The 26,393-nt window shown below is 32.9% G+C and overlaps 1 protein-coding gene and 1 long non-coding RNA gene across 8 annotated transcripts; one reads left to right on the top strand and one right to left on the bottom strand.

Moving 5' to 3' along the window:
• On the bottom strand, positions 1 to 25,111 carry LOC123876930. The gene is made up of 3 exons (XR_006798460.1): positions 25,100 to 25,111; positions 10,836 to 10,843; positions 1 to 727 (listed from the first exon to the last, which is right to left on the bottom strand). It is a non-coding gene; the product is annotated as an uncharacterized LOC123876930 (long non-coding RNA).
• Positions 13,370 to 21,531, top strand: LOC123876921 (protein tipE). 7 transcript variants are annotated; one of them, XM_045923341.1, is made up of 4 exons: positions 13,370 to 13,612; positions 17,816 to 18,950; positions 20,469 to 20,516; positions 21,047 to 21,530. In XM_045923341.1, the coding sequence occupies exons 2-3, from the start codon at positions 17,989 to 17,991 to the stop codon at positions 20,494 to 20,496; spliced, it is 990 nt and encodes a 329-aa protein (XP_045779297.1). In that variant the 5' UTR covers positions 13,370 to 13,612; positions 17,816 to 17,988; the 3' UTR covers positions 20,497 to 20,516; positions 21,047 to 21,530. The 7 variants fall into 7 exon arrangements, with proteins under 7 accessions (XP_045779297.1, XP_045779299.1, XP_045779298.1 ...); XM_045923343.1 differs by having other exon boundaries at positions 17,846 to 18,950; XM_045923342.1 differs by having other exon boundaries at positions 13,370 to 13,590.
• Positions 25,112 to 26,393: the final 1,282 nt, after the last annotated feature.

Genomic DNA, 26,393 nt, shown 5'->3' on the forward strand with positions numbered 1-26,393 from the left:
AAAGTTTTCGTTGTTAGTGACACGTTATCAAACAAATTGATGATTAAACTATATTTTCATCTAAAATTTTAACTTTTAAGAAAATTCTTATATTACAGTAAGTAGATGCGTATTATTTTTAATTATATTTTTCTGGCTTTGCAGCGAAGCTTTGCGAGTTGAAAATGTGTGAAAAAACGAAAAAACAGCGTCTCTTTATTCTAAATTGGAGCTAGGCCGGGTAGGTTAAGATCATTTTTATGATTTGCTATTTCTTTGTTCGTATATATTATGTGGATTTAGTATAATATAAGGATTCTTAAAATACATACAGCATTTATGCTGAGTTGGGACCTTAGTTTTCGGGTTGTGCCACACATGGCACAGTTTATTCCGGCGATTCTTCTGCTTGAGGTCTTTTGATTTTAATGCTCAAGAATTAGAGGCGCCGCGCCGGGATAACCTAACCCGTAGGTGTAACTGGTAATGTGTGTCACAGCTTTCAAAAATAAACATTTTTCTTTCTTTCTTTCCAAAATACCTATAAATCCAAACTTCAAAATTACAACTTTTGCTTAAAAAATTCTCCGGTAGATTAATTTTTATACTTTCAACGATGTGATTTAATAAAGAAAATTATGTATTAGAATGTTCAAACTTGTACAGACTTTTCATAATCAGAGATTAGTTTAAACATAATATGACTATAAGCTCAAATGTTCAAAGTACCTATGTTAGTTTTAGATTCCTTATTGTACTGCGTAATTCATTTCTGATAGTCTTTATTCTGATCAAAACTGTTTTAGTAAGAGATTTTTAATATAGTACATTGGGCTATAGTAAAACATCCATCGTTTGAGATGATAAATTAATCAGACATTGAATGAGAGCTGAAGAATGTGACACCAACAACTGAATGAGTGTTATGTTATTCTAACCACCAATTAAGTCATAATGTTTATCTGAGTAATAAAGACAGTTTTTAAAGAAAACTTGTCAAAAAAATTATTCTTCAGTTAAACTTTATTGACGATAGAAAAATTATCCTTAAAACATCGAGAAACAGATTGCTTTTGAAAAATTTAACCCATGTCGGCTTGATTATGTCAACCATGAAAACATGTTTTGAAATAGTCCAGCGTACTAGCTAATAGCTCATACAGCTTAGATATTTTTTCCGCTCTTAAATATTATTGCAACATTTTGCAATGATGACGTAGACTTTAAGATTTAGTCTTTTATAGAAATACACAGCTTACATTTTTAGGTATAATACATACTTATGAAATAATAGATGCACAGAAAAAATAAAAACCAACCATAACTGCAATTTTATAATTGAATAACAATTTTTCGCTGGATTAAGATTTTTAGCATTAAATCTTCTGTACTTCTTAAATTTCTTAAGTTAAAATAATTAGATGCTGAAAAAAATTACTTAAATCAAATTATGATTTAAGATTTTAAATTTCTCGAGAAAATCGTGGACTGTTAGTTACCATTTGTGAAATAAAATTAATTTCATCTTATCTTAAAATAAATTATTAATTAAAAAAAGTCTATGAATAATTTTTATCTTTATTGGTACGCATTTTTACATTGTCTGCCAGACTCGTGTGATATTAAAGCTAAAATTATTGTTAAATTAATGAAAAAATAAAGTTATTTTTGATTCTCAAAAGTACCCAATACATACTCATAAATTATTATAATAATAATAAGCTTGTTGATAGAATATAAAAAAAATATCTTGTTGTTGGTAATAAAAATGATTATAGTTTATTTGAATTAAGTTTATACATTTACTTCTACCGTTTTGAATTTATTTTACTGAATTTTCTTATACATTTTTTTACTTTATTTGTGGTATTATCATAAATTTAATGGAGGCTATGTAAGAAATAAAACTATTATATTATTTTAAAAACCTTTTGACATTTAATTGCTATTTTTCTTAATTAGGTATAATAGTAATATTTTTTTAATACTTTTTCTTAAAATTAGTTTTATATATTCGTATTAGCCTTCGTTGAATATAAAAATATCAATTATAGAACCAAAAGTAAAAAAAACATTATAAATAAAACTTAATTATTCAAAATGCCTATATAAAAAAAGTTGTAAATAATAAATTAATTAAATGTTATATTCTAATTATTATTCGCTATGTTTATAAATTTATGTAAATACTGTTATATCATTACTTTTACCAAAGGGTCATATTCAGTTTGGCATGGTTTAAAAATATTTAGAAAAAACTGTTTGGGCTTTTAATACCTAACTTCGAATATTCTATGAATAATTGGTGTTAATATGGGCATAAAAAACTTTTATTTTTAAGTTTAAATTCAACTTATTTATTTATTTAAAAATAAAATTTAATTTATTGTATTATTTAAGTAAGATTTAATTTAATTTTATTGTTTAGGTTTAATTAATTTACTATTGATTTTTAAATTACCTAGACTTTTTGATGCCATTAACTGTATAATATGTTAGGTACATATTAAAAAATCATTTTAAAGTGCTCTTAAATTATAGAAAGCGTATCTGTTTTTGGAAACAAGAATGCAAATCGGAACTCACAACCGTCTCTGAATATGACCTCACAATATTTCCAGTTGTATTGGCATCTGAGCAAAGACACAAAGTGTTAAGACAAATAAAGCTTTTTTTAATAAAACTTGTATTTTTAATTTTTACTAGATTTAAGATTTTAAATTTCCCCTGGAAATTCTTTGATTTTTCAAATATTAAAAATGGTATAACACCTGTCTCCAAGATACAAGCTAACTCTGTACCAATTAGATGATGCCCGCAACCTCGCCCACGTGGATTTAGATGTTTCAAAAATCCTTTGGGAACTCTTTGATTTTCCGGGATCATAGCCTTCCCCGGGGTGCTAGATATCTCTGTTTTGTCTCTGTAAAAAATAAAAACAAAACATTTTTGTTTAAAACATGATTTAAACAAGTTTAAAACTGATTTTAAGGTTCCGTGTCTCGAGAGAAAAAGGAACATTTTTAGGATCACTTCGTTATCTGTCTGTCTGTCTATCTATCAAGACAAGAGAATCAAAACCTATAGGATACTTTCCGTCCTAGAATCATGTTTGGCAGGTAGTAATTTCTTATGGTACAAGTAAAGGAAAAATCCGAAAATCGTGAATTTATGGTTACATCACAAAAAAAAATTGTTCACGACTAAATAATATGTTTGATAAATCACATAAAAGATGGCGCTCCCGTCAATACCTTGCCTATTAAATTACGAGAATAAAAATAAAAATTATGAGGCATTTCACCGCGGTTAGTAGCCTCATCTGGTGACAAGGGCAGACTCATTTTTTGCGCAAAGGATCAGCTGGCTGTCCAGCGTGGAAATACAGCCAGTATTCTTGGCACCATTCCACATGGGCAAGTACAGTACGGGCAGTAATTAACTTAGGTTAGCTTTAAGTTTTATTGTATAATATACTATTTAATATTGTGTAATATACCTATTTTTAAATTATTAAAAGAAAATTAACCATAAAAAGTCGTAAAAATGTACCTATGGTATATTTAAAAGAGCTTTTAATTATACTTACCTAAAGTAATGTGGAAGTAAATATTTTACAGCAATGCAGTAAAACGCAATGTTACGTGCTATGGGGGGTCGTTCAACCCCTTAACTACATTGACAGCGCTTCAACTTTTTACCTTTTTTGGAGCGATTAGCGGTTAGGGATGGTTAGGAAACACTATCAATATAAAATTAATCCCAAAAAAAACCTTACATGTGATGTTTTGACCAATTTCCTATCAAAAAATTTGGAGATCAGAATTATGACCAAGTTCTTTGCTAGGCCCAAAATAAATTTTAATTATTGAACCATACAACTTTAGAGGTATAATATTTTCTTCGACTACAAAGGTAATCCCATTTTTAGGGATACTTAATAATACACCAGATAATATCCAGTGTCATACACTGTGATTTGAAGCTCATTTGGGACATAAGTACCAGCTTATGGCTATTTTCTCGCTCAAGAAACGTAATTTCTTCTTTGTCATTAAAAAATATATTAATAGCTTATCGCCGACCTATACCGGCGAGAACACGTTCAGCGACGCTCTCTTGGCGGTCAAAACACTCGCGCAGTTACGCCCAAGCTACTAACGCCCAGCGACAAAACTACCCAAACTGCACACTCCCTCTCGTTACTCGTCAACTCGTTTCTAGTTTTTAGCTCAACTAATTTCTCGCTAATCGTTGGCGGTCTGAGATCTGTAGTAAAAGCGTCCAAATAAATCAAATGTATTCCAGTATATAAAAGTATATGTTCACACGTCAACGCTTTTTTACGTGTGAACAGATACTTGGAATACATTTGTTATATTTGGACGCTTTTTTAACGGACGTTAAAAAAGCTCTCTTGTAAATAAAACCTGAGTACTATGCTATTACTTGCCATAGGCTGAACTTTGTGGTCGCATTCTTACTGTTCGAAATCGCTACCTCGCACGCTAAGCTTCTAAACACCAACTTCCGAAGTTGCACTCTAAATTATTGCTAGGTATCGATCCTTGGACGTAGGTTTTTTTCTACTATAATTGGAATGCCCTACTCCGTGGAAGCGTTACAGTGCTTTCAAATGACCCCTATTGGCTGTATTGTATTAAGGTCAAAGATATTGATGCGTGATAGATAGGATAAAGTTCAAAATCAAAAAAGGGGAAGCTTATAGCAGAACTAATTTTAAGTGTTACGCGCAGTACGAGTTAAGGTATGCCCACACTGCAAAAATTCATCGTGCGATACATGGAAATTGTGTGCCGATCACGCGTATTTTTTTCGTCAGTACGTGCGGCTACATACAATTTCCACATGTTACAAAATTCCACGGATATAATCGCGTGGTGAGAATTCGCAGTGACAACTTACCCTAATTCCATTTCGACTTGGGTAGAGCTTGTCTATTTTTAAATGACGCGCCCCACCACCGCAATTTACACATCACTACTACACAAAATTATGAAGTGGGGCGCGTCATTTCAAAATAGACAAGCTCTACCTTACTTTGGGTATATTTCGCGACAGACCGACATGGCAATCGGGGTGGAGACGGCTCACACCACCACCTATCCCGCGCTAACACAGTGCGGGATAGCGCGGGTGTCGTGTGGTCCCCCCGCCTCATACCCCTATTGCCATGTCGACCTGTCATAACTGGATTATGTGCCCTTTAAACCTAGCTGTAGAGTATAGACAATCAAATCAACCAAAGAGCAGACAATAATTTTATAGTACAGGTACTAAGTATACTACAACATTAAATACAAAGTAGCTCTAGTCATAAACTACACAAGTATTGATAAGTTTATTACAAATTACTTTACCACAATATACTATGTAACATAGTAGGCACCTACTAGCTGATGCCCGCGACTTGGTCCACATGGATTTAGGTTTTTATAATCCCATGGGAGCTCTTCGGTTACTCTTTATCCCGGAAAATACGCGGGCGAAGTCGTTATCATTGGCTAGTGCAAAATAAAACAATGTAAAAGAAATCGTTGGATTTGTTTTAAAAATAAATTGTCTCCACTACTGTGTGCATATGATTCAAGGTTGCAGCCTCTTTACTTCAGACAGTAGAGAGAAACACAATGAAACTACGCCTGTCCCAATTTACCATTGCATCGTTCCATAGACAACCGCTGTCACGATAAATGGAAGACTGGAACGACACAGAACTATGTAGCCAACTTTACACTTTAGACAAATCAAAAGATATTTCAATCGTAAAAAACCGGCCAAGTGCGAGTCAGACTCGCGCACCGAGGGTTCCGTACTCGGGTAATTTTTCATTTTGTACGATAAATCAAAAACATTATGAATAAAAATAAATAAAGATCTGTTTTTGAATGCACAGGTAAATCCCTTTCATATGATACCCCACTTGGTATAGTTATCTTATTTTGAAAATTAAAACACATTTTAATTTTTTTTAATGATGTAAACACAAATTCGCGGTTTTCAGATTTATTCCTGTATTTGTGCTATAAGACCTACCTACCTGCCAAATTTCATGATTCTAGGTCAACGGGAAGTACCCTATAGGTTTTCTTGACAGACACGACGGACGGATGGACAGACAGACAGACAGACAGACAACAAAGTGATCCTATAAGGGTTCCGTTTTCCGTTTTGCGGTACGGCACCCTAAAAAAGCTTTTTTTATCAAACAGTTGTTCATTAGACTAAAGCTGCAATTTGGGTACATTATTTTAAGCCACAGGGTGAGAAGCTGTTTTTAGACGAAAACAAAGGAAGTAGGTTTGTCCCAATTTTCCATTGCATCGTTCCATAAAGGTTTTTATAGAAACCCGCTGTCACGACGAACGGAGCGACACGTCATAACTACTATGTGGACATTTCAAAAGCTTCAAAAGATATTTTTTTTATAATAAAATGCCTTTCTTGTCAAACGATCAAACGATTGTGCATTAAAATAGAACTGCAGTTTAGGTAAATTATTTTTAATAGCTGTAGAGTGTGCTTGAATTGAAGCTGTTAGAGACGAAAACAAAATGAAAGTAGTCCTGTCCCAATTTTACATTGCATCGTTCCATAAAGCCCTTTCAGACACTCGTTATCACGACGAACGGAGCGACATAAAATTATGTAGCCAACTTTGGACATTTCAAAAGATATTTTAGTAATAAAATGCCTTTTTTAGCAAACAATTGTTCATTAAAATAAAGCTGCAGTTTTGGTACATTATTGTTAAAGCTAGCCTAGATTCTACCAACCTTATCGCATTTGTATTATCAGCTTGGTAATTTGCAGTTAGGTTTAATAGTCGCATCAACGATAAAACAATGATTTTTAAAGACAAAAAACGTCGAAACTGGCTCAATTTATCATCTATAAAGGCTTTTCCATCCACATCCATAAACATCCATTGTCACGACGAATGAAACGACACAGAAATAATAATGCTATCTTTACACTTAGTTATATTCATAGAAATTTAATATTCTTAATATACATTATATGTCAATTACAAGTCAAATTAGTTTTTTTTAAATAATCCGTGTTAAAATATTTTTTCTTGAAAAATTAAAATATAAAATAGAATAAATTTTAATAAATAGATTTTCGTCTTAGAACAGTTAGAACAATTCTAGACTTTAAAAGTAAATTGTTCAAGTAATTACAGTTTTTATTCAGTAGGTATGCAGTTTTATAATACGAGTGAAATTGGTCCCTTGATTGTGATATCGCCTGATGGTAAATGATGCAGTTTCGCGTTGCAGTGTTCACACTGCAACGCGCGACTCCAAAGTCTATCGGTTTTTAGGGATCCGTACCCAAAGGGTTAGAACGGAGCCCTATTAATGTCACTCTGCTGTCTGTCTGTCTGTCCGTCCATCCGTCCGTCCGTCTATCTAAAGCACGTCACAGGTCTCTAGCTAACTGCACTAAATGACTAAATGAGTTACAAACCTTAAACCTAAAAATTCAATTAAATTATTTTTGAGGGGGGCTCCCATACATGAAAAAGGAGCCGAAAAAAAATCATTGAGTAGAGTACGAATATATTAAATATAGAGTACGAATATATCAAAAATAAGGAAATGGGGGGGGGGGAGCAGTCAAAGTTGTCAGTTTTAAACCATTTTTGAGACGAAGGCTATCCCAAAATCTACCACTTGCCATTATTGCCACTGCAGCTTCGCAAGCCGTTGTTCTACGTCGGTTACTCTGATTCGCCTACGGATCTCCTCCTTTCTGATATTATGATCACGTATAGGAACTCCGAGCATAACTCAAAATACTTAGTCGCGACGAAAAATTGTCGCGAGATTTAAGTAATACTGAAAGTACGGCAGCCATCCCAATTCTTATTGTAATGTTTCGTAAAGACTACCACTGACTACAAAAAAGCCTACTTTGCTTTGTAGTTAAGATTTCACTTTGACTATTCACAAGATAGGTTAATGTAGGAACTGCGAGTGAAAGCCTTTGTGCTATTGTTGTGCATGAAAATATGGGCTTTGTTTTCGCACAATATAGCCTACAGGGTTTTTCCTACATGTATTTTATTTTGTAGAAAACAACTACTTCCATGATAAAGTTAAGATATTCAACCAATACACGTTCACTGCTGGTCATAAGTCTTCTAAGGAGTTTCAAATAAAACGTGATACCAGTTAGGGGTCTCCACTTTCTGGTGGGAGGTCGCAATTCTAGGACTTGGAACCCCAACGTCTATCGGTACAAGTGTAAATTAAAAATTTATTACACCCCCGACAAGTGAAGGTTACAGTAACTAGAAAAGAGCTGATAACTTTCAAACGGCTGAACCGATTTTCTTGGATTATAGCTAAGAACACTCTCGATCAAGCCACCTTTCAAACAAAAAAAACTAAATTAAAATCGGTTCATTAGTTTAGGAGCTACGATGCCACAGACAGATACACACGTCAAACTTATAACACCTCCCTTTTTGGGTCGGGAGTTAAAAATGAAACTAGTCGTGGAAACTAAGTAGTCGTGACAAAAAGTCTCCATTTCAGATGTAATACTGAAAGTACGGCTGTAATGTCCCATAAAGACAAAGACTGACTACAAGAACGCCTACTTTGCTTTGTAGTTAAGATTTCACTTTGCCAATTCAAAAGATAGCTTAATGTAGGAACTACGAGTAAAAGCCTTTGTGCTATTGTTGTGCATGAAAATATGGACTCTTAAGTGTTTTCACACAAAATAGCCCACAGGGTTTTCGTTCTACATTTATTTTTATCTTCCTGAATATTTCAGACCTCCCTGGTAAAGTGATAAGCACTGTGGTCTTGTAGGTAGGAGGTCCCGGATTCGGTTCTTCCCAGGGGCAATAAAGGAATTTATGCATAATAATTCAGGCATATTATTGTAAATTGTACATTTAAAAAGAACAACCGCCGAGTTTCTTGCTGGTTCTTCTCGGTAGGGACAGCATTCCGAACCAGTAGTAGATTATTTTGACGATTCGAAAGCACTTGTAAAAGTTTACTTGAACAAGTGTAAATTAAAAATTTATAACACCCCCGACGATCCAAAGTATTTGAGTTTTCCAAAACATCATTTTCAAATAAATAATTATGTATTTAGGCAACGTCCATCTTGACAGCTTGACATTTGTCTATTGACATAATATTATGAACCTAACGGTTATCTAACCTTCTTTTCTACAAGAAAACTAGAAAAGAGCTGATAACTCTTAAACGGCTGAACCAATTTTTTTAGATTATAGCTAAGAACACTCTCGATCAAGCCACCTTTCAAACAAAAAAAACTAAATTAAAATCGGTTCATTCGTTTAGGCGCTACGATGCCACAGACAGATACAGAGATACACAGATACACAGATACACAGATACACACGTCAAACTTATAACACCCCTCTTTTTGGGTCGGGGGTTAATAAAAATGATTTGAATTTGAATTTGAATTTATGATTCCAAAGTCTTTGGTCTTGCTTAAAAATTATCATCATCATCAACATTGTCAATATAATATAAACTTTTACATAATATCAAGTTTATAGTGATATGCCTATAAACTTGGTAGTAGGTATGCCTAGAAGTAATAAAATCGTAATTAAACGGTCAACGCCCCGAAGAAATGTGTTTCTGATCCCCAGAGTAAAATAATACATAATACATTGAATAATAAACTAACTCACACATTTTATAACCGACAAGCCTCCCTTGCTAAGATGGTGCTTTTATTAATTAGACTCAGATACTATCAGATTATTTCATTCAGGTAATCAATACTTATAATATAATAAATAATTAGTGATTATGTCCGTCTGCTATCTTTTCAAGACACTTACCTACCTATTCTTTTAACAGATTTTGATGAACGCTGCATGATTTGTCAGTCCGTCAGTTTCCTTTTTATAAACAGAACTAGATTATGCCCTCGACTTCGTCCACACCGAATAAGTTTTTTAAAACTCCATTGTTTTTTTTTTTTTAATTTTGTGGAATAAAAAGTTTTCTATGTATATAGTGACTTTAACTATATTCGTGCAAAAAATCACGTCGATCCGTTGTTCCGTTGCGACGTGATTCAAGGACAAACCAATAAGCGAACATACTTTCGTATTTAAGATCAATGATATATGCAATGTATATGGATGGATGGATATGGATGCAAGGTAAATCGGAAAATACCTAGGTATTATTAAACTTCATGTCAAACTAATAAAAAAACAGGCCAAGTGCGAGTCAGACTCGCGCACTGAGGGTTCCGTACTCAGGTATTTTTTCCAACATTTTGCACGATAAATCAAAAACTACTATGCATAAAAATAAATAAAAATCTGTTTTAGAATGTACAGGTAAAGAAAGCCCTTTTTCATATGATAGCTGCCCACTTGCTATAGCTTTGAAAATTGAAACACATTTTAATTTTTTTTTAAATGATGTAACCAAAATTTCGTGGTTTTCAGATTTATTCCTGTATTTATGTGCTATAAGACCTACCTACCTGCCAAATTTCATGATTCTAGGACAACGGGAAGTACCCTATAGGTTTCTTGACAGACAGACAGACAACAAAGTGATCCTATAAGGGCTCCGTTTTTACTTTTGAGGAACCCTAAAAACATCAATGAATAATGGCGCAGAAAACAGTCGGTTTATGAAAATGCAGTGATAAATTATACTTCTCATAAAAGTTATAGAAACAAGTAAGATTACATAAACTTCGGGTTGCATGCATATTACTGGCTTCACGCCAAAAGCTTTTTGGCTTCAAAGTAAAAAAGCAAAGCATTGATTTATTGAAATTGTAATCCGCACTTTATCTATTCCAACAAATTAAACTTCTTCAATTAGCGCATTTATTAAGGTTCCGTACACGAACAGTGCAAACGGGACCCTATTGCTCGTAAGCTCCCGCTGTCCGACCGTCTATCAGACAGACTATCGACAAGTTCATGAGATGGACTCTATCTCATGAACTTGTAATAAGTAAATAACATTAGTCGCGGACATCATATTCCATACTTTATCCACGGAAAGAAGTTAGTATAGCCACATGAGTAGGTATAGCTCTCTATCTGTTACGTAATCCCATACAAATGATAGAGCCAAAAAATTCAATGAGCATTAACCATTTGGAGTCACCAACCAATCACAAACATGTTTTGAAAAAAACATTTGAATTCAATTCGAAAATGTTTCAAAAATACGTTACCTCTGGTTGCTCTGGGATATTACTCTAAAAGTAAAAAGAAAACTAGAAAAAAGCTGATAACTTTTAAACGGCTGAACCAATTTTTTTCGATTATAGCTAAGAACACTCTCGATCAAGCCACCTTTCAAACAAAACATGCTAAATTAAAATCGGTTTATTTGTTTAGGCGCTACGATGCCACTGACAGATACAGAGATACACAGATACACACGTCCAACTTATAACACCCCTCTTTTTGGGTCGGGGGTTAAAAAACATTCGAAATTCAATTAGAAAACATGGTTTCGTTTATTGGTGCCTCAAAATGGTTAGCGTCCACTGAGATTTTTGCCTCTATCATTTGCATAGGATTACGTAAAACAGAGATAGCGCTATAAGTACCTACTCTTCTTTTCGCGGATAGAGTAAAGGTGCCCACGCACTTGAACTGCACTGCAGCGGAACTGCGCGTCGCGTAAGCGCCCCGCACGATATTCTCTCCAGCCGCGACGCGCGTACGTCACTGCCGCGCGGTGCGGCTGGAGAGAATATTATCGTGCGGGGCGCTGAAGCGTCGCGCAGTTCCGCTGCAGTGCAGTTCGAGTGCGTGGGCACCTTAAGTATAGTGTAAAAATATATTTTATAATACAAATCTCTGTCATCAATAATTTGTTTCCTAAAATAAAACTATATCTACCAATAAATCTGTAATACAAAATATTGCATCGATGGGAGTTCGCATTTTTATCGTCCATCTCCATGCTATAAGCCCTAATTCGCACGAGCGTTAAAAAGCGTTGCGTTAGAACTCGGCGTTGCGCTGAAAATACAAAGCGCGTTAAAAAAGCGTTGACGTGTGAACAGATACTTGGGAATGCATTTTGTTCTATTTGAACGCTTTTTTAACGGACGTTAAAAAGCTCTCGTGCGAATGAGGCCTAATAGTCATTTCGATTATTGTATAATATTCTCAATTTGTCATGTCAATCATTAATCATTTTTAATTTAAATAAGTTTAAATATTATTTATTTTATTTATTTATAAATCATTCATCATTATATTATGAACTAAGTGAGTAGGTACATTTTCCACGGCCTCCCTGGCACAGTAGTGAGTGATATTATAACTCCTGTCTCTTGAGTTTCTTTTCTGGCAATGGTAATTTGGATCATTTCTAAATTAGCTCAGCTTTGATCTGGAGGGCGGCTTCGGCCGAGGCTAATCACCACCCTACCGACAAAGCCGTGCCCTGAGGGACTTAATAGGATTCTGGTAGGTATGATGCTTCCAAAAAACCGATTATCGATCGCTCGTAGGTTTAGTTTTAAGTTTTCGTCATTAATTATTATCACCACTGTATCATCTTTCAAATCTAAAAAATAGCACCTATTTTGAATAAATGATTTTGATTTTGAGAAAAACCGCCATACGCCATCCATCTTAGACTGTGAACCACTAAGTTAGACCACACAGTCAAAAACTAATTTTTCAACGAATTAAAAAAAAATGTTTGCTTAGCACTCTACAAATTGCATCACCTATATACATGTCGTTGTTGACACGACTATTAATTTTAATAGCATGTCGAATCAATCATATCGGATTTCAGGCAGCAATTTTTCGTGCGAAAATCTAGTAATGGTTATCTGAGAACGTTCGAGGCATTCTCAAGGAAAGTGTTATGGTGTTATGTTATGGGTTCCCTTTGATATGCGTAGCGGACTAATCCAACAATACTTCAGTCTTAGGATTTGTAAAACAAGAAAGACTGTCTGCCGCCATACAGCGCGTACATGACATGGCTCTATCGACCCGGCGAAGCGACGCGCGCATTCAAATCCGAGAATGTTTTTATACGAATTTCCCAATAAATAACATTTAATTAAAGTATTTATTCGAATAATTCGAAAGAATTCCAAATTCGGAATTCGATACTTCAAGCCAAGCGTTCTCTATACACTCGAACCGATTTCAAATTTAAAATTCGAACGCCAATATTTTAGTTCCGAAATTTATTTTATGAAAACATTAAATTTTATTTTTATAATTTTATATTTATTTTTATTTTTATTAAATAAATGAATTATTATACATTTTTAAAGGAATTTTTTATTTAATTTGAAGACCCAATCGTAGGGTTACGATATAGCCTGCGCCCAGTTGTTACCGAATCGTGGTTTCGCGCTGACGTCTGAATTAAAACAGACGCCCGAAAAGGGGACAATTATAACACGATTTCAAAGGACACAATGGAATAGTGTTTAAACTCTAGTGTTCAAACAAAGAACTTTCTTCCCTTCCAGCGTGGTTCACAAAAATACGTTTCACGTGGATTGTTCTGTAAAGGCTGGTTTCTAGGAGCTATTTCTGGTCTACGACATATACTAGCATTTGTATGCCCCATTTTTACTCACCGTATGTCACTTCAAATCTTTGTTTTACGTACTTAACATAGTAAATAATTGGAGAAGATTGGGGGAATTGTTAAGTCATGACTGCATTATGTCGAATCGCGTGAGCCGACGATTATATTGTTTTTGCGTAGCTTTTGACTATATTATTTCCTTTTTATAATGGAATGTTCTATTAAGGATATTCCAATACAAGCTGTACTGTGTACAAAATCATAGTTTTACTCATGAATACCTGATCTTTTTATCAATTTTTTTTATTAGACCGTAATATAAGGATTATGACGTCAGTCAGTAACATTTTACCTTATTACATGGCGTAGGAAATCCTTTCCTTGTCAAATAGTCAGTCAGTCATAAATTTCTTCAATCAAGTCGAAATTACTACAAGGTGGGATTGTGCCTTAGTTAGCAGTTATCATTTTAGAGGCCTATACACTGTATATCTACTTCTTTTCAGATAAGTAATATTATATTATCATAGACGTCAATAGATTTAGTTTCTGTAACAGTAAGGTTAGGTTATGTAATGTTTTAATGTATGAGCTTTTAGGTTACGTCGTGCCAACAACCTAGGCACTGTCGCGCCTTTGAAAGTTATCGCAAAGACCTATTTATAAAGACACTAGCTATGCTTGCGATTTCGTCTGCGTGGACTATACAAATTTCACTTTAGCCCTTAAGGGTTTAAATTTTCAAAATCCCTTTTTTAGCATATGTCTACGTCTTAGCTACCTGCATGCCTTTCAGCCCGATCCGTCTACTAATTTGAGTTGTGCGTTGATAAATCCGTCAGTCAGTCAGTCAGCTTTTCCTTTTATATACCTATATCTACCTACAGATTACGTTCGATTCGAGGGAGCTGGGTTGAACGTACTCCTACGTAATGACTGTTAATAATGAGTCTCATTTTTAACCCCCGACCCAAAAAGAGGGGTGTTATAAGTTTGACGTGTGTATCTGTGTATCTGTCTGTGGCCTCGTAGCGCCTAAACGAATGAACCGATTTTAATTTAGTTTTGAGTTTAGTGTTTCTTTAACTCTCCAATTTAATTAAGATTTCAATACGATTGAGTAGTGATGACCTCGACTTTGTCCTTATGGGTTTGATTGGGAAACTCTTTGATTTTCCGGGATGAAAGTGGTCTATAGCTATGAACACTCTCGATCAAGCCACCTTTCAAACAAAAAAAAACTAAATTAAAATCGGTTCATTAGTTTAGGAGCTACGATGCCACAGACAGATACACAAATACACACGTCAGACTTATAACACCCCTCTTTTTGGGTCGGGGGTTAATTAAACTAGTGCCTATAGAAAGCTTACCACTGACCCATTACAAGAACGCTGGAACTGCAATTGCCGCCCTGATGTTTTCCACCAATTTGATTTTTGACATTTGGCGCTCGTGAAGGAGTGAGCATCATGTGAACGTACCCGGAACTAACTGTTAATCAGTGATGCCAACATTAACTGTTTTAAAACTTATTGGGTTGAGGTCATTCTAAGGCTTAAAGATATTAATCGAGATCCTCGTCGTATTTAACCGCTAAGCGCAAGCTAAACCGCGAGCTAAGCTGGCTTAGTTTAGCCAAGCAAACTGAGCTTCGATATTTTTTAGGGTTCCGTACCTCAAAAGGAAAAACGAAACCCTTATAGATCACTTTGTTATCTGTCATTCCGTCTGTCGTGTCTGCCAGGAAAACCTATAGGGTACTTTCCGTTGACCTAGAATCATGAAATTTGGCAGGTAGGTAGGTCTTACAGCACTAGTAAAAGGGAAAATCCGAAAACCAGGAATTTCAGGAATTTGTTGGTTCGCCCCTTGAATAACCCCATGTAGTAATGTAACAGGAACACCGCAGAAGGGGGTTGATTCCACAGTTTGCATGTGGTGGAAAAAAGGATCTGGTACAACGGGTGGTCGAAGTGCACCAGGCACTCAGGTGGTGAGGGTGAAAAAGGTAACTTGTTGAACTATAAAAAAACCGGCCAAGTGCGAGTCAGACTCGCGCATTTTGAGGTACGGACCCCTAAAAAAGAATAAAGTCATGACAAACACGCTGAAATAATACAAAACCGCTCAAAATACAGGAGGTCGCCGCTTACGAAAATGATGAATAAATAGCACGCAACAAAAATTAGGCGATTCCTTATGCTTACGCCGGATTATCCGGTCATTTGGTTATTAGCACAATGAGTGTCAAGTGGCCGTATCAGTCGCATGAAAACTTACCCGTATAATGGCGTAAGCATTTGTGTATTTAGGGTCTTATAGGATGACTTCGTTGTCTGTCATTCCGTCTGTCGTGTCTGTCAAGAAAACCTATAGGGTACTTCCCGTTGACCTAGAGGCTAGAACCCTTATAGGATCACTTTGTTGTCTGTCTGTCCGTCTGTCCGTCTGTCTGTCCGTTGTTCCTCAAAGGATCACTTCGTTGTCTGTCGTTCCGTCTGTCCTGTCTGCCAAGAAAACCTGTAGGGTACTTCCCGTTGACCTAAGAACCCTTATAGGATCACTTTGTTGTCTGTCTGTCTGTCAGTCCGTCTGTTCGTCTTTCCGTCTGTCTGTCCGTTGTTCCGGACCCCTGACTCTCCTAGTCAGGACAGGCTGACAGAACTTTCTTCAATTGCTGTTCTAGTTAATAAGATAACTCTATGCGTTAACAGCAGGCCGCCACAATACCTTGCCAGCATTCCGACGCCGGTGTGTCTGCGGGAGAGAGGCATTCACGCTATTGATTCACTCGGAGACTTCCCTGGCGAGTGTTTCTGAACGCTTGGCATGCCATCATGTTATGGCCATCACATGCCAAGCATTTGAATTGTAACAGACATTTATACTTCTACATTAATATTATCATGATCATCGACAAACCACTACTATTATTAGGGTTCCGTACCTGAAAAGGAAAAACGGAACCCTTATAGGATCACTTTGTTGTCAGTCTGTCTGTCTGTCCGTCGTGTCTGTCTAGAAACCTATAGGTTACTTCCTGTTGACCTAGAATCAGGCAGGTAGGTATATTACTTAGAGTACTAATACAGAAATCAAAAAAATTAAAACGTGTTCACGAAAAATTGAATTCACATCACATAATATACATGGCGCAGACCGTTATTAACTTGCAGAGTTCTAAGTACATAAAGGTGTTAGGTATATCATTAAGGAACCCTCATAGGATCACTTTGTTGTCCGTCTGTCTGTCTGTCTGTCCGTCGTGTCTGTCAAGAAACCTATAGGGTACTTCCCGTTGACCTAGAATCATGAAATTTGGTAGGTACGTAGCTGTTATAGCACAAGTACAGGAATAAATCTGAAAACCGCGAATTTGTGGTCACATCATTTAAAAGAAAATTAAAATATGTTTCAATTTCAAAGTAAGATAACTATACCAAGTGGGGTATCATATGAAAGGGCTTTACCTGTACATTCTAAAACAGATTTTTTATGCATAATAGTTTTTGATTTATCGTACAAAATGTTAGAAAAAATACCCGAGTACGGAACCCTTAGTGCGCGAGTCTGACTCACACTTGACCGGTATTTTGTTTGTTGTTGTTGTTGTTAAAGTAAATCTTCACGGTCTTCTTTTATGTCGGAGGCATCAGTCCGCAACAAACTGCGTTGTAAGTTTTTCATTGTGTAAAAGTTTACGGGAAATTACGTTTCTTTCCAAACACGAAAATTGCTACAAGCAAGGCAGAATTTTAAAGCTAACGGCAATTAGGGGGGGAAGGTAATTAGGTTTACTAAATTGTATCCTTTAAATGCGGTAGTCGTTTTGAACGGTCTGGTCAAATGGTGTTGATTTTATACAAACCTTTGAAATGAAGATTTCAGACGTTTTTATTTTACAACAGTTATTGTTCTAGATTACCTAGTTATGGTTTGCTTATTGGTACAACACATCTACTTGCATGTAGGTTTATTTACACAAAACTAAGCATATAGATATAACTAAGCATATATACATTAAAAAGTCCTGACTGACTAACCGATCTGTCAATGCACAGCCAACCACGGCCGCTGGGGTTATAATATATTTGGGACTGTAAGTTTTTTATGACGTAGAAACTCATTAAGAAACGATTTTTGAAAGTGCCATCCCTCACTGATTTTCGAAAATTCCACTAAGCACTAAATAGTTTTAATTTTCACAGTTTTCATTTCCTTAATCTTAGTTCAAATAAATATTAATACAGAACCAGCCTCTACAAAGCGACCACAAACAGTTTAGAGATGTAAATAAGCAGCTACAACAAGACAAATCGATGTTTAATAGTAAACACTTAGTGCACAAAGACTGACGCAGCTTGAAATGACCCAGCCGAGCTGAAACAAGCGCTATGGTCGCTTCTAACGAGCTCACGCCAACATGGCCGACGAGGAAAAACTGCCGATACCCCCAACTTTTCTCGAAAAGCTACTCTTCTACACAACAGCCACCTTCGTACTTCTCGCGACCTTCAGTCTGTTCGCGTTCCTCTTCTTAGTGCCCTTCGTAATCGAGCCAGCTTTCACTACAATATTCATGCAGTTCGATCCTGTCGCAGCATTATGCGTCACCACACAAGTCAAACATCTACTCGGAGTCAGTAACTGCTCGTGGGCCTCTTGCAGAGAAGGGTGTACCAAGGACTTGTTCGAGTGCACCCAAATAAGAGTCAACTACAAACTCGGCTACGCACCTAACATATCTGCCACCGAATACGAAGCACTCATCAGAGCTGAAAGATCCTTGAGGAATTACGATTACGAAAACTACGAATCGCCATTAGAAAAGAACTATCCAGAAATGGAGGAACAAGAACTGCCCGAGCCGATCCCTACAGGGTTGCAGGGGAATGACTCAGAGTGGTATTTCACTGGAGCTAGATTATTCCCCAACGTAAAAGGGTGCGGTTACCCACCTATACTTAATTGCACAATTTTCTACGGGAAATACAAGCCCATCGGCAATAATTATAGCTGTTACTACAGCCGAGTAGACCCCGGTTTAGTCATCACAGAGTTAGATATGTGGCAGAACACGCTAAATTTAGTTTACGCGATGGCGATCCCCATACCGTCATTCTTTATTTCGGTTATATATTTGACGTTCGCGTATTTTAAGATTTATAATCAGGAGGAGGAATCGGAGCAGGCTCCGTTGCAGAGCGATGCGGAGGCGATGGCGACAGGGGATGACGGGAAACCGACAACCCCTGGGTCTGACACATTTAGGGAAGACCTGGCGTGTTTCGGTCACCAACTGAAAATGCAGCTGGCTAACGAAAAGCCTAAAGAAGGCTTTGAGTCTAACAGCCCTGCAATTTCAAACTCTGCGTCATTGTCTGGGTAAGACACCTTTTTTTTTCTCTTGCGTGGTTTGGTTTGATTGTTTATTCATGTATGTTCTTAATAATTAGATACCTAATATACCTTATTGACTTTTAGACGTAATGAATTCTAAAATTGTGTGATTTAATCCATTATTATTAATAACATCATCTTCTTCTATCAACTGTGCTTACAAATCTTGAATAGTAAATCAACTGTGCTTTACAAATCTTGAATAGTAGGTAATTTCAATCACATATTTTCATAGGTGATTGGCCATTTTGTTTTTATTAGTTTTTTTAATCAATTTATTGTCAATCTTGATTCTAATATAGTAATGTATTCTCATATAGGTCCATTAGTGTATCTTTGCATGTTGAATACGTATTTATCACAAGGTTACTTCAACTTCAACGAAATTGAAATTCCCCTCTCGTCTATCGAATTTTGTACAAGCAGCCTTTCAATCTATTGCAGTGTTGCCAGTGGCAGATAGTCAATTGTAACACGAGACATCTCAAAATGTAACATTTTCACGAGAAAAGTAACACTTCCTTATTTTTCGTGGAAAATAAAAGTAATAAGGTACACAGGTTAATATGGCACTTTATTATACAAAAATTTAAACAGTTTTCTTGTCCCATTAGTTAAGCTTAAAAAGAATCGTAATAATAATTGTTGATTGAATAAATTGTCTGCTGATCCTGAAAAAGAAAAACAAATCAATATGTAAAATAATAATATACCAACGGATTTAGAAATGTCTTTGAATAGCTATAACTTATTTTGTTAATCAATTTATAATACAAGTGTAAATTAAAAATTTATATCACCCCAACAAGTGAAGGTTACATTAACTAGAATAGAACTGATAACTTTCAAACGGCTGAACCAATTTTCTTTGATTATAGCTAAGAACACTCTCCATCAAGCCACCTTTCAAACAAAAAAACTAAATTAAAATCGGTTCATTAGTTTGAGAGCTACGATGCCATACACAGATACACACGTCAAACTTATAACACCCCTCTTTTTGGATCGGGGGTTAAAAAGATTAAAATCGTCTTATATCGGGCGATCTGGCAACACAGGACTGTTTGAGTTTGAGAGGCTACGCACTAGGTGGACTTTGTCTGTGTAGCGTTTGATGGCGCGCGTGTGGTGCCTTTTTGGAGCGTTTTTTTTTGTTAAAAGTGGCTGGTTTTTGTGTTTCACTGGCGTTTTTGGTGCTAGAACCATGCTGGAACTAACTGGGAAGCGCTCTAAAGGGGCGCCGTGCGTATGTCGGCAAGCGCCGGCACAGACGATGTCCTTACTTATATAGTTATTCTATTGAGTTACAAGAATTTCTCATCATGAAATTGGACATAGAAATTAAAAATGTTCAATTATTGCATGAAATAACAAAAATATAAGTATTTTACAATGATTTACACAATATTCTATGTATATGGGAACAATTAACATTAAAAGAATTCAAATAAAAAAATTATTATATTAAAAAAAAATTAAAATAAGAATTTTCCAACTCGACAGGACCAAGTCATCTTTCGTGAACGCCTAATGAAAAAGTCATACACAGAGGTACGTGTGAAATCTATGGTTATAACTATAAGCATAGAGTTCATTATTGCAAAGCAAAAAGTTTACACGTACATGTTGCACATTATTCAATCGTAAATCCTTATTGTGACTGCACTAAATATAAATTTCCGAAATAAATATATTTTAATACATTTAATGTAAAATATTAAAATAGATTACTCATTATAATTTCATAATTATTATAATTCTATAGTAATTTATAATAGTAATATTATATTGTAGTGTTTTATAGCATGCCTTGTAGTGTATACTGTGTATTGTTGTGTTTGAGTAAGAAATAAAAATGAATATTAATTTTCAAGTTTCCATGAAATACTATACTTAATAATATTCTTACCTTTATTTTTAACTTTAAATGAAATAAAAAACTTAAACTTTTTTGAACCAATGACAAAAAATTTGAATTAGAAATTATAATGTTCTGGAAATAAAAATTTTGAAAAACGCGCTTTTTCTTTTATAAGAATTACCTATTAGTAAGTTAAAATTTATTTTAAATTCCATTTCAGATGACAGGGCTCCTGAAGAGGCATTGGATACAAAGTGCACCACGAAATGAGGTGAATAAAATGAACATTAATTCTGAGAAGTTTTCGCTCGATGTCACAGAAGCTTTTTGCTTTAAAAATGGTCGTGAAAAATTACTTAGAAAAGATAATTGCAAAAAAAAAAAAGATTTTTATAAAGCGTTGTGAAAAAAATGATAGGAAAGAATTTTCGTGACAACAAAAACATTTAAATATGTATTATAATTGTATAATTTCAAAAATTGGGTGATGAATAAAATTTATATTGCTATAAAATATGTGTCTTTGCTATCTTAACATTGTGATTATTGCCTATATAATTATTACTTAGAAACAAGCTCTTTACGTCATAATTTGTTAGGTATGTGGCTGTATCTTCACAAAAATTCTGTCATATTATTATGAATAAGCAATTTAACTTTATACTAACGCCTTATATAATATAAACCATAAATATATATGTACTTATTTTATTTTTTAATTATTCTAAAATGAAAATTTTATGATTATAATATATTTTAAACAAAGATTATAAAATTTATCTATTTGTGTAAATGTATGCTTAAAAGTTTAAATAATTTGATCAATCTTAGTGAATAAATGATTAAATATTGTAAGTAGTGGAAGAAATTGTTACCTTTAAAATTCTAAATTGAATTCGTCCACTCTTATAACTGAAATGTATTGTGGAAAATTGCATTTATATAGATTGAATTAATAAGATTGTTATGCATGTTAATGAATATGTTTTGATGAAGCTGTAATCCCTTTGGTGAATTATTGCTCAAAAATGTAAATTTTTGCAAGAACGTTGTCACGAAAATCTCAATATATATTATTATTAGATATAAAAAGAATTTTATCTCCTATAAATGTATACATAAGACTAACGCTCGCATGCTATTATTGTATATGCACGCGTTCTGATACAGTAATATAATATAACATTAATGAATAAATTATGTGAAAATATATTTTTAACCAAAAAACTGCAAGTTCTGCTGTTTTGATTTCAAAGAACTGAATGTAAAGGAGATAGACAAAGTGTATTGAATGAAGAAAAATTAATAAATTATGTACCAATAATATTGCAAACAAACGTATTTAATATATTTAGATTAGTTTTATTTATTATTCGTCTGTACAACAGACTATCATTTTAGTTAGTAGAAAAATAGAAGTAGAGTTGATTCAACACAATGCTTTGATTTATTTTATTCAAATAGGCATTCGTTCTTTAGATACTCGTATCTATTATGCATCAATAAAATAAAAATATATATTATTATTGAATATATTATGTGAAATATGTTTAAAATTAGAAAACAGATTAATCGGAGTTTTATATTTTATAAATTATAATATGGAAGCATTTGTTTGTGATTTAACTTATCATAAAATCCAATTTATTTTTGTCACTCTAATTTTGGAATTTCAGAATTAATTCCACGAACACAATAGAATATATTTATATTTTCTATTTAACATTTCATTGAATAGAATATCTGTCAAATTGGAAATATATTAATGAGCATGTTTCGATATCGACTGCCTCCTGTTGTTATATGAACGTCATATATAGTTAAGGTTAGGTATTTTTAATTTAAAAGTAAGTCGTTGGAATTCGAACAATTATCGTCCCTGCCGTACAGTAGACAGTATCGATTCTTCCGTCCCGTGCCTAAACTTTTTAAAAATTCATCGATACATAATGTCCATAGCCATCCGACCGTCACCTTTATTAAAGGCAAAAATAGAAAAACGTTCTTATTGAATTTTCAAAATTACCTTGATAATTATACCAATCACGATTGATACAAAACAATATGTTAAGCTATAAGTAAAAGAAAAGTCAAATACAAAGCTCAACCATAATATTATAAAAAGCACAAAAAAGCATTTATGAATGGGTTTTAAAATATTGATAGCTGCAGTGTCATATTATTATTTTAACCACTGTCGAAATAAAAAACAATTTTGCTTTTATTCTGATTAATTTTAAAATACCAGCTTTCCTCGTAGATAGTAGGTATAAAATTTACCCAATCACATAAATATTATGAATTATAATTGTTTGATTATAACACTGATTGTTTGATGACAGAAATTAACCTTTGAATAAATTCATTAATAAGAGAATGCGGATATTTACAAAATACCCTGCTTTACAATGGAATAAGAATTTTATTGTAAGCTTATTTTTGTCATCCCAATAAATAATAATACCTATTTTTTATTTTAATTATTTGTTTAGAATTCAAATATTCATTAAAAGTGTTCATTTTTTATTTTCTTCAATTTTAACCTGAAACTGAGGTGGAATGTTTTCCCAGTCGCTACTATTATTATATGAGAACACTTCTGAAAAAAATGATTTATAAATGAATGTATTATATATAGTAAAAAGGCTTGTGAATATTGCATTATACTAGTGTTAAGGGCATTGCGAAATATGAATATTATTTTCTTGTCTAACTTCTAAAGCTTTGCTACTATGCTTTTAAGTAACAATATGTTATTTTTAAAGAAAAGTTTGTATTAATATTCCTATTTACTTAACATAAAACATTAATTTTAAGATTAAACCTACCTATAAAATGCTATGATTGTATAAAACAAATTTGTGTTTAAGTATTTTGTTAAAAATTTTGGGATTTTTTTAGCTTCTAATCTTTATATAAAAGTTCTAATGTTTTAAAAAATAAAGTGAATAAATAATAAAAAAAGCTTAGACTGTGGAAGGATATTAAGATTAGTTAGATTATTGCAAAAATACCCACGCACACATTAAAGTAGTTAAAATTAATAATATAAGAGCGTAAATTATTTCATGTTCATATTCTATTAATTTAAACAATAAATTCCATATATAGTAAGATATCTTACAATAAGTTTATTTTTATAATTTATTTATTATGAGTTAGGTATTTAACTTAAACATCTTATTACAAACGTTAATAAGCTGTAAATAACTATTTCATTCACCAACTGTTGTAGCTAACGAATTAAAAAAGTATTTTTACACGCCCTACACTTATTTTATATAATTTATAATATACAATGGAAAGATAATTTAATCAAAAGTCTCAGAGAGAATAATATACTAAAGAACGCAATCGTGCAAAGTATTGTTATAAATTTTTTTATACTTAGTTCATACGTGTTGAATGTTGACACACTTTGTAACATTATAAGTGTAAATTATGTAACTGCTTTTAATAGAATAAGTGATCGAAAAGCAATTTATATATTATATCATTCTGAAATTAAGTCAAATTAAAAACTTCTTTAGACTTAAATATTAGTTTGTATGGCACATTTTTTCATTGTGTCGCAAGGTAATTTTTGTGTATTGATGTTATTATTTATTAATAAAAAAAATAAGTTAAATCAATAAATAAACAAAGTGATTTGCCTGCTAATAATATGCTTGATAAAATGATATCAATGATTTTCCAGATAATATTTTACTTTAATACTTAGATTAACTAATATGTTTGATAAGAATGCAATATTAATATTATTTTTGATAATATCAGTTAGATTTTTTTTAATATAGGTATATAATTATATGCTGTCAGTAATAGTCAGTATAATTTGAATTATTATTTTAATGTTTTAAATATTTTTAATATTTTGTTCACTGCTATGAATGTGCTGTGATAAAATGTATAGAGTGAAAGAGTAAATAGCACCTGTATCCACACACTCAAAAATGCAAAACTAAAACAGTAGAATGTCTGTTAAATCTATTAATATTTTTTTTAATTGGTAGGTATACCTACCTATAGCGAAACAAAACATAATAATAATAGGAATTTTTAAATTATTTCAATTTTATTGAAATCATCGTTGGCTGACAAATATTATGTACATAACATTCACATAAAGAGTATTGTTTATATTTTTGTCTGCATTTTGTAATTTGTTCTTGTTTCACTATATTTTTTCAATAACTGAGATAGCTTAAAATATAATTTACAAAGATCGTATAATAAATTGTATGTATTCTCTTAGCACATTTTGTACAGCTACTTCATTATTGTATTGAATAATATTTTTTTTGAAAATTTAAATTAGAGACACATCACTGCCAAAAATTGTGGTCACTATTCACTCTTTACACTTTTTTCTCTAAAAACCTGTCCAGTGATTTTCTATAATCACTTTTGCTTTCGTAATAAGCTGAATATCTATCTATGTTTCTTATATTAATATTATTGCTGTCCGCTTTACACCTGTATCTACAAGAATACGCTTATTCTAAGACTATGAGTTAGACTTATTGTAATTGAAATATATGTAACTGAAATAATTTATATTTCAATAAAATTCAGCTCTAAAAATTAACAGAATTTTTATTATAATTTATTACGAAATAATTTTTAAACATAAAAAACTAGCCTGAGTTATTATATTTTTATTTACGTAAGGGAAAACTGAATGTAAATTGAGTTTAAAAACGGATTCTCTTACGGTAATTTATTTATTTATATCTAGCATAGAGTAGCAATTTTTTTTTCTAGTGCTTATAACACCAATTTCGTAGCTAATATAATATTATTGTAAATAAAAGGTGAAGGGCACAAAATATATATTTTTAGGAATGAAATGATTCCGAGTTACCTTTATTTATTATATTTTAACATTAATGTGTCCGTCAATTAAGTAATTAATATTATTTTATTAATGCTTCACATAATTCTAGCGTTTAATTAAACTATAGTTTTAATAAACCAAAAATTCATTTTAATTTTAGCATTTTGTTACTTTTGATAAAAAATCTAAGTAAAAATTACTTAGATAATACTTACTTATTTATTTCTTACTATTTGAATAGTTACTTCATATATATTTGAATATTTTTTTGATCATAAATGAATTATAATAAAAGAATTAGCTACTGTATTCGTTCAAGGGATAAAACAGAATTGACTATGATTGATAAATTATATTGAGAGGTGCGGGTTAATTTTATAGATAATAAAATAATATTAATTAAGTACTATAATGCCCACCACCAACCCTAACAATAAAATGTTTTAAAATTTAAATAAAAAGTTTAATTTGTAAAAAAAATAAACAAAAATGTATCTGTAATATATATAGATTAAATTATATTATTTTTACGAATCTAGTGCTGTGCTATATTATAAGTATTTTATTGAAATATGAATTTTAACTTTTATTTAATTTTAATAATTTAGTAGGTACGTTGATAAAATATAATATTATATTTGACTAAATTGAATTATTATTAACATGATTTTCAATTATGCACGTATGCAAAGTGAGTTTTTTCGCTTGAAAGCGAAATTTCTGTACGTTG

The sequence above is a fragment of the Maniola jurtina genome, chromosome 22, assembly GCF_905333055.1.
Source record: "Maniola jurtina chromosome 22, ilManJurt1.1, whole genome shotgun sequence".
NCBI lineage: Eukaryota > Metazoa > Arthropoda > Insecta > Lepidoptera > Nymphalidae > Maniola > Maniola jurtina.

Excerpts from the sequence above, each read along its gene's own strand:
- LOC123876921 (XM_045923341.1), top strand. The coding sequence starts at position 17,989 with ATGGCCGACGAGGAAAAACTGCCGATACCCCCAACTTTTCTCGAAAAG. Across the intron at positions 18,951-20,468 it reads AACTCTGCGTCATTGTCTGG|GACCAAGTCATCTTTCGTGA; the intron begins GTAAGACACCTT and ends CCAACTCGACAG.